The 13,718-nt window shown below is 44.9% G+C and overlaps 1 protein-coding gene and 1 long non-coding RNA gene across 2 annotated transcripts; one reads left to right on the forward strand and one right to left on the reverse strand.

Moving 5' to 3' along the window:
- Positions 1–1,228: 1,228 nt before the first annotated feature.
- LOC101025151 (putative olfactory receptor 1F2) lies at positions 1,229–2,875 on the reverse strand. The gene has a single exon (XM_003916439.5). The coding sequence runs from the start codon at positions 2,305–2,307 to the stop codon at positions 1,369–1,371; it is 939 nt and encodes a 312-aa protein (XP_003916488.1). The 5' UTR covers positions 2,308–2,875; the 3' UTR covers positions 1,229–1,368.
- A 4,579-nt stretch (positions 2,876–7,454) lies between these two features.
- Positions 7,455–9,919, forward strand: LOC103880269. Its single transcript, XR_641191.4, has 2 exons — positions 7,455–8,114; positions 9,750–9,919. It is a non-coding gene; the product is annotated as an uncharacterized LOC103880269 (long non-coding RNA).
- Positions 9,920–13,718: the final 3,799 nt, after the last annotated feature.

Genomic DNA, 13,718 nt, shown 5'->3' on the forward strand with positions numbered 1-13,718 from the left:
GACTGGCATATCTCGAGGTCAGGAGATTGAGACCATCCTGGCTAACACAGTGAAAACCCAGCTCTACTAAAAATACCAAAAATTAGCCAGTGGTGACACGCACCTGTACTCCCAGCTGCTCAGGAGGCTGAATCAGGAGAATCACTTCAACCTGGGAGGCAGAGGTTGCAGTGAGCCAAGACTGCGCCACTGCACTCCAGCCTGGGCAACAGAGCGAGACTCTGTCTAAAAATAAAATAAAAATTAAAAAAAAATAAATAAATAAATCCTCCCCTTCCTGCCCCAACAAAAGTCTGATGTTTCCATCAGATGTGTTCGTGTCAAGGTCTCTGTTGTGAGAAAGAGTAAACAACCCTGATAGGAGTTGGCCTGGCCCTCACAGCAAGGTTTTTGTGTTCTACTGATAAACATAGAGAATTTCACTGAACATCAGTATCTAATAAGGCCACACTCTGACTGTGCTAGAGCAAAACAAAGCAAGACCATTCTGCAATGATGTCTCATCACAAAAACATGACATTGTCATAGCCACAAAAATAACCAAACATCCCCCTATGCTGGCTGAAATGAGTGACTGCTGTTGCTTTGGCAATCACAGCTTTGGCCTCTTCTTTCCTTCTAGATAAAATATATTAAAAGATACCCTTTCAGAATTATCCCTATTCTGTAATGGCATCTACTCCAGAGCACAAACTCATTCCTAATTCCTCACCATTACAAAAGCAGAGGTCCTTTTTAGGACTCTTCCAATGAGACATCTCACTATTTCCAATGCTGTGTATTCTCCCTTGTTATAATGAGTAGTAAATCCAACTTACTGAACTACAGGTGTGTTCCTTCTTGGTTTTGGCAGGAGGGCATTGACAATTGGAATTGTCGGGTCATTTAATTAAAGGATCTCTTTCCATTTTTAACCTGAAGAGTCTATATCAAGGGTTTTGTTCTCCCAAAATAGATACCAGATGTTTCTCTTATAAAAACAAACACTGGCCAGGTGTGGTGGCTCACATCTGTAATTCCAGCACTTTGAGAGGCCAAGGCGGGTGGATCATTTGAGATCAGGAGTGCGAGACCAGCCTGACCAACATGGTGAAACCCCATCCATCTCTACTAAAAATACAAAAAAAAAAAAATTGGTTTCACATATCTGTAATCTCAGCTACTCAGGAGGCTGAGGCAGGAGAATCTCTTGAACCCAAGAGGCAGAGATTGCAGTGAGCCAAGATCGCACAACTGCACTCCAGCCTGGGTGACAGAGTGAGGCTCTGTCTCAAAACAAACACATAATGCTAAGTTTCATACAGTAGAAAAAATAAACAAGATTATCTCAGAAATTAGCTCCTTCTAGGAATTTCTTAGCCCATATCATTATTGAACAGAAAAGAATTTCACAGCAATCACTTTTACAAGAGCCCCTTTTATGTCCTTGTTCCTCAGGCTGTAGATAAAAGGATTCATCATGGCAGTCACCACTGTGAACATCACAGCAGCTGCTATATCTCTCTGAGTTGAGTGGGAGGATGAAGGGCTGAAATACAGAGATATGATGGTACCACAGAAGAGGAGAACCACAGCCAGGTGGGAGCCACAGGTGGAGAAGGCTTTCCATCTTCCCTTCATGGATAGGACCCTCAAGATGGCACAGGCGATGTGCATATAGGAAGCCAGGATGCAAAGAAATGGGGTGATCATGACTACAGCAGTCTCAGTAAGAATCATCACCTCATTGAAGTGTGTGTCTGAACAGGAGAGTTTCAGGAGGGGAGTCACATCACAGAAGATGTGGGGGATGGTGTTGTCTGCACAGAATGAGAGTCGAGCCATCAGCAGGGTGTGCAGCAGAGCATTCAAGTTGGTAACCACCCGTGATCCAGTGACCAGCAGGGCACAGAGCTGATGGGTCATCTTTGCTGCGTAATGGAAGGGGTGGCACACAGTGATAAAGCGGTCATAGGCCATCACAGCCAGGAGGAAATTGTTCATGTCAGAAAACATACAGAGAAAACACATCTGCATGAGACAGCTAGAGAAGGAGATGGTCTGAGTCCCAAGTATGTGATTGGCCAGCATCTTGGGGACGGTGGTGGAGGAGAAGCAGACGTCCACGAAGGACAGGCTGCTGAGGAAGAAGTACATGGGGGTGTGCAGGTGGGAGTCTGTGCTGACGGCCAGGATGAGCAGGTTCCCCAGGACGGTGACCAGGTACATGCTCAGGAAAAGCACGAAGAGGAGATGCTGCTGCTGGGGCTGCCTGGAGAGTCCCAGGAGGAGGAACTCGGAGACGCTCGACTGGTTTGTCCTGCTCATGGGCCTGATCCCAGATGCAGATAAGACAGACAGAGATCAGCAATGTAGAAGCTGAGGCTCCAGACGCAACAAGTCAAGCTTCAACCATGGCCATGTTAACAAACCTGTATTAGGGTCACTCAGTTAGGATCTGCCCCTCGTCCCTACACCCCCAACTTCCAATGTCCAGTCCTGGATGATGTGGGTCCTCCTATACTCACTCTTTCAATTTTATAAAATATAACACAAAACAATATGCAGACCCATACACAGCCCTCCTGTGCGATTATGCAAGTCTCTTTTAATATTTCCAGGCTTCTCCCACCCCCTAGGCACTCATAGAGAGGCAAAAGAGCTGATTATTACTATGTCTGTGTCAAGCTCCAGCTGATGGATTCAGGACTCTTATTATTTCTCCCTGGATGTGGCATATTTAGAAAAGGCGCTCTCTCAAAGAACTCCAGTCATTAGTCATATATATCTGCTGTTATAATCTTACCTTGAAAGAACTTAGTTAATGCTCCTAATTATTCTTTTTTTTTTTGAGACGGAGTCTCGCTCTGTCGCCCAGGCGGGAGTGCAGTGGCCGGATCTCAGCTCACTGCAAGCTCCGCCTCCCGGGTTTACGCCATTCTCCTGCCTCAGCCTCCCGAGTAGCTGGGACTACAGGCGCCCGCCACCTCGCCCGGCTAGTTTTTTGTATTTTTTAGTAGAGACGGGGTTTCACCGTGCTAGCCAGGATGGTCTCGATCTCCTGACCTCGTGATCCGCCCGTCTCGGCCTCCCAAAGTGCTGGGATTACAGGCTTGAGCCACCGCGCCCAGCCAATGCTCCTAATTATTCTAAGGATGGCAAAGTCTTAGAAATACAGGCAAGTCCTGAGCAAGTGAAGAGCAGATGTTCATGGCCTTATCCCTCTGTGCAGGATGAATGTTTGGGAGAATCACAAATGGGTATTTACAGTAGCTTCCATAGCCACTGGGACTAGACTCCCTGACAGTCTCATTACAGACAAGCAGAAATGAATTACCCCACCTATTTCTTGGTCCTTTGGTACCCAGCAATGATGGCAAAGTATATTCTCTAACTACTGGGTCAGAACTTGGAGATAAAGCAATCTTGGTGGAGCTAAGTCCCAAAGAAAATTCACTGAGACCTCAAATTGCATCACTTTGCTGATCTGGGCTTATGTTTACAGGTTTGAAAAGTTGGTTATCAGAAGGTTGTTCTTCTTAACTTCCTAGCTCAGAAGCTGAGATTATAGCAGTGTTATCTGAACCCTTCCTTTTTTTTTTCACATATAGTCATTTTCTGCATTGACTGGATGCGTTTGCTGATGCGGATGCAGAGGCTGGGGTGGGGCAGGTGTAAGGGTGGCATTGCAGAGTTGTGCTTAATTTTTTTTTTTTTTTGAGACGGAGTCTAGCTCTGTTGCCCAGGCTGGAGTGCAATGGCATGATCTCGGCTCACTGCAACCTCTGTCTCCTGGGTTCAAGTGATTCTCCCACCTCAGCCTCCCAAGTAGGGGGGACTACAGGTGCGCACCACCACGCCCAGCTACTTTTTGTATTTTTAGTACACACGGGGTTTCACTATGTTGGTCGGGCTGATCTTGAGCTCTTGACCTCAGGTGATGCGCCCACCTCAGCCTCTCAAAGTGCTGGGATTACAGGCGTGAGCCACCGTATTCGGCCTGTGTTTAATCTTTTAAAGCATTTGATGTAAAGGATACCCTTTTTGTAATGGGAGAATATATCAGGAAATGCACAGCATGCCATGACTGAAGAACTCCATGTTCCTAAAGTAGACTTCATTTAGGGATGCCTTCCCAGCTCACACTGGGTCAGCCTTTTCTGAAAATGGTCCCCTAATCCATAGGTGTATGGACTCCAGCAGCCCAGTTTATACTCTATCATCCTCTTCCCAGTGAGGATTCATGATTGGATTAGGGCAATTGGAACTGGGACCGAGGGCCCACGGATCATACTCACTAGGACTTGGCCTGTAACGAGTAATCCCAGAAGGTTGCAACTGTCTTTTGGCTGACTTATAGATGGATAAAAAGCAAACGTCTATAGATAAGAGCAAAAGATGTAAACACACAGAGAGAAGAGCTGGAGAAAGTACGGATGGCTGTTCAGTTCACAGTTCAAGTCATTTTCTAATGACTGGCTACATTCTGGCCTCATTCGCAGTTCTTGGTTGCAAATAACAAACACCAGCTCTTGCTGAGTTAAGCAGGAAAGGATTTCATGAAAATAATAACGAATACCTTTCAAAAACCCTGGGCAGCTGGAGAACCAGGCTCGGAAGACCACACAGCAGCTATAGTGAAAAAAATAATACCAATGCAGCTGCTGCCTCCAAGCATAAATGTTGCCGTTCATAGTTTTGACACAGTCATCACTGGCCATGAGGTGACACTAGTAGCACTGCTGCCACTGCTGCCCCAGGAATCTATCTTGCTGCAATGGCTACCACTGCAAGAAAAGGTTCCTCTTGGTCTCTTCTTCCTTGTGCCAAAGGCTGAGTCAGGGGTATCTGATGGGCAGTGACATGCCCACATCTTTGGGGCAAGAGAGACTGGGAAATCAGTTATTCTGGATTTCCTGTTTTATAGGAAGTAAGTTATTTTCCCAATAGTTACGAGGCAACAGATTACCTAAGCTTTGGAAGGAGTTGCAGAAATTCAGAAGCCAAAAACATGATAAATGCTCACTAAAATCCATCCCTTCAGTTGCATATGAATACATAACCCTCTTACCAATTTACCCTGAAGAAACAATCTGGCCTAACATAGTGCAGCTATATTTCCCACAATAGGAAACAATGCAAAGTCCCATCAGTTACTCCATCAAGGTCCATAACAGGATCCCCTCTACTCCAATCGTGATCCCATCCTGACATTCTGAAACTTCTGAATCCAGCTTGAAAGCTAACCAAGAACTACACATCCTGTGTATATAAAATATGGAGAAAACAGAAAGGATAAAAAGGAGGAAAATATGAACAAATACTGTAATCTTTATTTCTGCAGGTAGCCACAAACCCTTAGTTGATATTAATAATTATTCTCGTCCACAAGCTAATTCCTTTTCCTTGTCTTTAGCCAATGTCTCAGCTGTTCCAGGTTGTTTTTTAATCTGACGTAATCACCCAAAACTTTCATGTCTGAGAGATTTGGCCTCCTTATAGTCCTGCTTATAATGTATAAGATTGTTCCAGTTTTTCATGTTATCAATGAACATGTCAACTCCAGAATTCTCTGAGATTTTTCTATCCATAATCCTCTTTGCTACCCCTGTGAAGCTGCAGAACTATGTTCTGTTGATAGTGAAAGCCATAACAATGTTAGAATCCCCTTTTTGGTGGTTTATTCAGTAACAAATGGAGCCCAAATTGGCCAGCAAGAAGTCTCTACAAAGTCCGGTGTTTCCAGGATAAGAAACAAAATTTTGCAAGTAAATCACTAGGTATTACAAGAAGACATGTCCACTTGTACCCCTCGTTTCCTTGCTCTATAAACTCCTGGCTGAGAAAAAGTTCCCCATATATTGTCCACTAGTATGAATGTTACAATAACCGTGAAACAGCACCCAAAACTTATAGGGTAGCTTCAAATGGTGCCAAAACTGAGTGTTTAAAAAACCATCTCACTATGCCATAACGTCAGCTGCTTGTGTTGATGGTGTACAATACCCATGAATCCCGCGGACACCAGTCGGACCCCTTGTGTTAATTACCTATTGTTGCATAACAAAGTATTCTAAAATTTAGCAATTTCAAACAGTAAACATTTCTCTCACGCAGATCTTGTGAGTCCTGAATCTGGCCGTTGTTTAGCTGAATGGTTCTGGAACACAGTTTCTCATGAAATTGCAGTTAAGTTTTCAGCAGCAGCTCAGTCATCTGAAGGCCTGACTGAGGCTGAAGGATGGGATTCCAGGATGGCTCCTTCACGTTATTGTCAGCAGGAAGCCTCCGTTTCTCACATGGACCTCTCCATAGAGCTAATGAGACATGTTCTCACACATAGTTTGTTTCCCCCAGAGCAAGTGCTTCAAGAGAGCAAGATGGAAGTTACAGTATCTTGTACCACCCAGCTCCAGATGTCATACATCATTTCTTATATCCACTATTGCTGAGTCTATCAGACGAATTCAATGTGGGAAGGGATTACACAAGGCTAGCATCATTGAGAGTCATCTTGGAAACTGACTACCACGTCACTTTTACTATCAGTTGGGTTCCTTGGTTAGAGACAATGTCTGTGGGATGCCAAGTTGGTGAATAAACCCATGCACCCCTAATACACATTCCGCCTTTTCTTTCCACCTCAGGTTGACTGAACACCTCTTTTTACACCTTTCCTGGGTGCTTCTGCACATTCTCAAGCACCCATGTTCACTGTAGGTTTTCTACCTATAGCACCCCACATCACAACTTTCGTTTTATCATCCTGATTAGGTGACCAGTGATGTCTAAGAGGTCATTAAAGATCCAGAGTGTGACTCACAAGTCTCAAGTCTTATTGTCTTCATTAGGTTTGCAGTATAGGCCACCGTCTGCACAGCCAAATGCAGATGTCAACACTGTCTCCTAAACACAAAATCTTGGGAAGCGTATGGCAGCCATTTTGAAACATTAACGCGCGCATAAATCACCTAGGGATGTTATCAAAATGAAGATTCTGATTCAGGAGGCCTGAGATTACGTATTTCTAACAGTCACCCAAGCCATGCCTGTCCTCAGACCTTATTATAAGCCCTAAGTAAGCGCTTAGGTTGAGAAGAAGAGAACCCGACCCACCTAAATACACTTCTGCACTGCTGGCTCCTCAGCCAACCTCGCCTTTTTAAGATATCCAGAATGGGCCGGGCGTGGTGGCTCACGCTTGTAATCCCAGCACTTTGGGAGGCCGAGGCAGGTGGATCAGGAGGTCAGGAGGTCGCGACCACCCTGGCTAACAGGGTGAAACCCCGTCTGTACTAAAAATACAAAAAACTAGCCGGGCGAGGTGGCGGGAGCCTGTAGTCGCATCTACGCGGGAGGCTGAAGCAGGAGAATGGCGTGAACCCGGGAGGCAGAGTTTACAGTGAGCCGAGATTGCGCCACCGCACTCCAGCCTGGGCCACAGAGCCAGACTCCGTCTCACGAAAGAGGAAAAAAAGGAAAGAAAGAAAAGAAAGAGAGACAGAGAGAGAAAGAGAGAGAAAGAACGAAAGAAAGAACGAGAAAGAAAAAAAAAAAACTAGAGCCAACGCACAACCCTGCCCCAAGCTGCTGACTCCTGGCGGCAGTACTCCAGGCGAAATATGGCGCCGCACTTCTTTACAGAGAGGGCGCCGAGCTTAGGCCCCGCCCCCTTCGATGTAATTGGACAGGAGGGCGCCAGAGGAGAAAATAGTCCTCTATTATTGGATAAGCAAAGAAAAACCTGCAGGGGGCGGGGCAAGGAGAGCTGGACGACGCAGCCTTGGATTGGTCCCGTTCGAGGGCTTGTGCGCCGCTTTCTCAGGGAGGGACTTCCGGGTTCGTCCCTGCCGCCCTGCGCCTGCGCGTGGTGGACTAGCCAGGGGCTGTTCACTTGCTGGGAGAGGTCGTTTGCGTCCGGGAGACTCCCGATTTCGCGCAGGCAGAACTGAAGCACGCGCAAAACTTATTGGGGCCAAAACAATTTAGTAATGAAGATAAATAATATTTTAATGCGATATTTTTAAAAAGCAAACTTAATGCAAAGACCAGTAAGATACAAGCTATATTTTAGCTCTTCATTTGGTCAAAAGACATTGTCAAATACTCTGGCAATTCTTTCAGTTGAAACCAAGGTAAGCAAATAATTAGATTTTGAAAATACTGTTGATGTTTGCTACCACTGGCGCTGGGAATGTAATACAGTCGTGGGCCCCCAAATGTTGTTTCGGTCAACAACAAACCGCATATACGACTATGGTTCTCTAAGATTGTAATACCGCATTTTCACTCCACCTTTTCTGTGTTTACATATATTTAGATACGCAAATGTTTGTGTCGCAGTTGCCTACCCGGTCTGATACAGTAACACTCTCTTCGGGTTTGCAGCCCAAGAGCAACACATTTCTCAGAGGGTATCCTCCTTATAAAGCTGCGATGGTATTTTAAAATATTTTGGTTTGGGGCCGGGCGTGGTGGCTCACGCCTGTAATCTCAGCACTTTTGGAGGCTGAGACAGGAGGATAGCTTGAGCCCACGAATTCGAGACCAGCCCGGGCAACATAGCGAGACCCTGTCTCTATTAAAAAAAAAAAAAAAAAAAAAGCTGGCTGTGCTGGCACACCTTTATTCCCAGCTGCTTGGGAGGCTGAAACGGGAGGATGGCTTGAGCTAGAGAGGTTGAGACTGCAGTGAGCCGTGATTGCACCACTGCACTCCAGCCTGAGTGGAAAAAACAAGATCCTGGCTGGGTACAAATCAGTGAAGCTTAAAATAGTTTGAGTTGGGTTTTTTTTTTTTTTTTTTTTTTTTTTTGATGGAATCGCGCTCTGTCACCCAGGCTAGAGTGCAGTGGTGCGATCTCAGCTCACTGCAAGCTCCGCCTCCCGGGTTCACGCCATTCTCCTGCCTCAGCCTCCCCAGTAGCTGGCACTACAGGTGCCCGCCACCACGCCCGGCTAATTTTTTGGATTTTTAGTAGAGACAGGGTTTCACCGTGTCAGCCAGGATGGTCTCGATCTCCTAACCTCGTGATCCGCCCCACCTCAGCCTCCCAAAGTGCTGAGATTACAGACGTGAGCCACCGCACCCGGCCCAGTAGTTTGAGTTTTAATATAGCTACTTTTTCAGTTTTTCAATTTTTTTATCTTTTTTTAATTTTATGTTGCCCATACTGGTCTTGAACTTCTGGGTTCAAGCAATTCTCCCACTTCGGGCCCCCAAGTGCTGGGATTACAGGCATAAGCCACCTCATCCAATTGTTTTTCCATTTTTTTTTTTTTTTTTAACTCTTTTAAGTGTTCTGGAAAAACTAATTGTTTAAAAAAATACATGAAAACATGTGTATGATGGTATGTATTTTTCCTTTTGCTTCAGGCTTTAATATGGCTTGGGCAACTTTGGTACAAGGTGGGTGGGGGAGAACTGAGCCAAGCCCATCATCTCCTTTAGGAAGCTTTTCATCTTTCTCTCTAGTGACTTCCACATCATATTCGTTTTCATGTAGTCATTTATTTAGGCAAACAATAGTTGTATAGCAACTAGAACATCCCAGGAACAAGGTGATAAAACTGGGCCCTTGCACTCATGCATACAGCTTAGTTTCGAGATAGGGAGAAGACAAGGAGAAAGACACACAAAAAAATCCTCGGGGTACTGATTCCTTCTATTTGTTCATTATTCATGAAACATTATACACTTTACTTGAACCAAACCTAGTGCGTAGCACTTACATGCATAAATGTGAATAATGATCTGATATTTCTTTCAAGGCTTCCAAAGGCTTTATAAGCTCATGGCAGAAGACCTAAGAGGAATGCAAACAACAGCAGCAGAAGGCTGTACAAGGCATTGAGAAGGATAAGGCAAACAATTCTATTGGGATGTTGTATTCCTATGGCCACTGTAATAAAGTACCACAAACTGGATTTTAAAAACAACAGAAATGTATTATCTCATTGTTCTGGAGGCTTAAAATCCAAAATCAAGAGGTCAGCAGCATTTGTTTCTTCCGAAGGCTGTTCCATGCCTCTCTTCTAGCTTCTTGTGGCAGTCAGCAACTCTTGGTTTTCCATGTCTTGCAGATGCGTCATTTCAGTTTCTGCCATCATCTTCACATGGCATTGTCCCTGAGTGTCTTCTGTGTCTTTGCATGGGGTTCTATGTGTTCAAATTTCTCTCTTTCTCTTTTTTTTTTTTTTTTTTTTCTGAGATGTAGTTTCACTCTTGTTGCTCAGGCTGGAGCTCAATGGCGTTATCTTGACTCACTGCAACCTCTGCCTCCAGGGTTCAAGCAATTCTGTCTCAGCCTCCCAAGTAGCTGGGATTACAGGCGTGCGCCACCACGCCTGGCTAATTTTTTGTCTTTTTAGTAGAGACAGGATTTCACCACGTGGGTCATGCTGGCCTCGAACTCCTGACCTCGAACTCCTGATCCACATGTCTCAGCCTCCCTAAGTGCCTGGATTATAGGCGTGAGCCACCGAACCTGGCCATTTCCGTCTTCTTATAGGAATACCAGTCACTGGGGTAAGGCCTACCATATCCTGCATAACCTCATCTTGATTACATCTGCTAAGACTCTATTCCAAATATGGTCACATTCATAGGTACTAGGAGTTAGGACTTGAACATATATTTTCGGAGGATACAATTCTACCCACTACAGTAAGAAATAATTTTGAAGGATGTTAAGGAGGTAGCATGCAGAGCAATTAGTGACTGTTTGAATATGTGGGATAAGGGAGGGGGTAAGAGGATGGCCACATGGTGGTACCATTAATTGAGATAGGCAGTGTAGGCAGAAAAGAAGTATATGGTGTGTCTGTGCATGTTAGTGTGGGTCGTGGTGTTGATGGTAGCAGTGGGGAGATACTGGGTTCCATTTAAGAAATGTTAAGTGTGAAGTCATATAAGACATCCAGTTGGAGGAGCCCAAGAGCTGGACATCATGGGTCTACAGGCCAAATGGAGGTCTGGCAGATACAGATTGAGAAGTCACCAGTATATACAGGTTCAGTTATAGAAACAAAAGTGGATGTAATTGGCCAGGGGGAGAATATAGAGTGAGAAAGAAGTCCAAGGATTAAACCCAGGAGGAACATAGGGGATGATGGAAGAGGAGAAGGTGACAAAACCAATGGGGCAGCTGGGCGTGGTGGTTCATGGCTGTAATCCCAGCACTTTGGGAGGCCGAGGCAGGTGGATCACCTGAGGTCAGGAGTTCAAGACCAGCCTGGCCAACATTGTGAAACCCCATCTCTACTAAAAATACAAAAATTAGCCAGGCATGGTGGTGGGTGCCAGTAATCCCATCTACTTGGGAGGCTGAGGCAGGAGAATCACTTGAACCCGAGAAGCAGAGGTTGCAGTGAGCTGAGATGGTGACATTGCACTCCACCCTGGGCGACAGAGTGAGACTCTGTCTCAAAAAAAAAAGTGGGGAGTGGGCAAGGAAACAAGAAACAAGCAGAGAATGGTGTTTAAGAAACTGATGGCATCATAAGTTTTAAAAAGAAAGTAATAGTAACAATGCGAATCACACAGAGAAACCAGGTGAAATGACTGGATAGCTTCACTGTATCTTGCAAAATTATCTCTTCAAATAAAATACCGAGTGATGTTTTCAAAGAATGGTTAGTAATACAGCAAATGGATTAGCCCCTGGTTTTTAATCTCTGGTAAGGCAACATGGTGTAGCTGAGGTAGGAGGCGGAACTTGACTCTAGAGATGGGTCTTGTACACTGTACCAGATTGAGTACTAGCTAAAACAGGGTCCTGGCAGAGGCAGCTTTCAATCAGACACGCCTACCAAGGCACCATGTCAATTTACCATTGCCATGGCAACATCCCAGAGTTACCGCTCCTTCCCATGGCAATAACCCAATGACCCAAAAGTTACTATCCCTTCCCTAGAAATTTCTGCATAAGCCACCCCTTAATCTACATGCAATTAAAAGTGGGTACAAATGTGACTGCAAAACCTCCCTAAGCTGCTGCTCTCTGCTTCAGGGGTAGCCCCACTCTGCAGGAGCAGTCAGGGAGCTGTAGCACTGCTTCTTCAATAAAGCTATTTTCTTCTACCTCTGGCTTGCCCTTGAATTCTTTCCTGGGCAAAGCCAAGAACCCTCGCAGGCTATGCCCCACTTTGGAGCTCGCCTGCCTTTCATCATAGCTGTTCTTGTTCACTGTTGTCATGCTGTTATTACTGTTATTAAAACGTTGTCTCACATTGGGTTCTCCAGAAGCACATGCTAAGGCGGAACTTGGGGTAGAGATGTTTACTGACCATCAACGACTTTGGGTGGGAGGTAGGAGCCAGAAGGGAATTGGGCAGTGAAGAAAGTGAAACCCAGAGGCAGCCATGAACAACTCTGGAGATGAGTGGGCCATCAGAGTTGTATTGGGCTGGGCAGAAATGTCAGGGCTTTTATACCTCCCAGGGATCAGTCACTGAATGTTGTCCACTTGGGAGTGGTATGATCTCCAGAGAGTCCCCTCTCTGCCTCTGAAGCCATCCCAGAACGAGCTGACAGCAAGAAGTTTGGTTGCTGACAGCAAAGGCAACCAGAGCCCTGAAGGGAAAATGGAGCAGCAAATGTTAAATAATAAAAGTGAGTTACAAACACATTCAAGCACATGGGAATACTTCAATTTTTAAAGTTTTAAAATGAAGACATTTGTGAAGGAGGTAATTTCATCTTGATTGTGTGCCTATGTAGAATTGACAGTTCTTTATCGTTTTCTTTTCTCCTCTCAAATTTAAGCAAAGAAAAGATTAAAAAGGGCGGCCGGGCGCGGTGGCTCAAGCCTGTAATCCCAGCACTTTGGGAGGCCGAGACGGGCGGATCACGAGGTCAGGAGATCGAGACCATCCTGGCTAACCCGGTGAAACCCCGTCTCTATTAAAAAATACAAAAAACTAGCCGGGTGTGGTGGCAGGCACCTGTAGTCCCAGCTGCTCGGGAGGCTGAGGCAGGAGAATGACGTAAACCCGGGAGGCGGAGCTTGCAGTGAGCTGAGATCCGGCCACTGCACTCCAGCCTGGGCGACAGAGCGAGACTCCGTCTCAAAAAAAAAAAAAAAAAAAAGATTAAAAAGGGCAAAAGTACTATGTGCAGAGTCCTCAAGTGAATACGTGGCATTCGTGAACCTTGGGCATGGCCGACTCCATTGGATGAGTGAGCTTTGGGATCCTTTGCCAACGACAGAAGAGGTGAGACTCTCTGATAATAAAGGCCAGTGGAATTGGGTGGAAATAACTAGATAAGGGAATATGACCCAATACTTGCCCTTGTGGTTGAAATGTTACTGGTTATCTGTGGAAATGTTAATGAATGCAAACAAAGTTGTGTGGGCCTGATGTCCACTGCAATGTAATTTACATGTGTAAGGGAATTGAATCTGCTCAAAGTTGGTGGGCATTAAGCCAAATAAATTACAATACGTCCATATCATGAAATGTCACACAACTGTAAACATCACAATTGAAGGTATTTGACAACATGGGAAATGGTAACTGGAAAAATCAGGATGCAAAATGGTATACATAACCTGAAATCAACTCTGGTTGAAATTGTTTTCAACCAAAATATTTTTACCAAAGTATTTTTAACAATGTTTCAATATGTTACTTTAATTTTCTGTCTTATATTTTTTGAAATCTTTTCTAGAATGTAAATATTATATTGTTTTTCCCAAAATATAATTTTTAAGCCTCTAGCCTGATTAAAGATGTCAG

Source organism: Papio anubis, chromosome 18 (genome assembly GCF_008728515.1).
Source record: "Papio anubis isolate 15944 chromosome 18, Panubis1.0, whole genome shotgun sequence".
NCBI lineage: Eukaryota > Metazoa > Chordata > Mammalia > Primates > Cercopithecidae > Papio > Papio anubis.

What these genes read in the sequence shown, in the direction of transcription:
- LOC101025151 (XM_003916439.5), bottom strand. Translation starts at nt 2,307, where the DNA reads ATGAGCAGGACAAACCAGTCGAGCGTCTCCGAGTTCCTCCTCCTGGGA.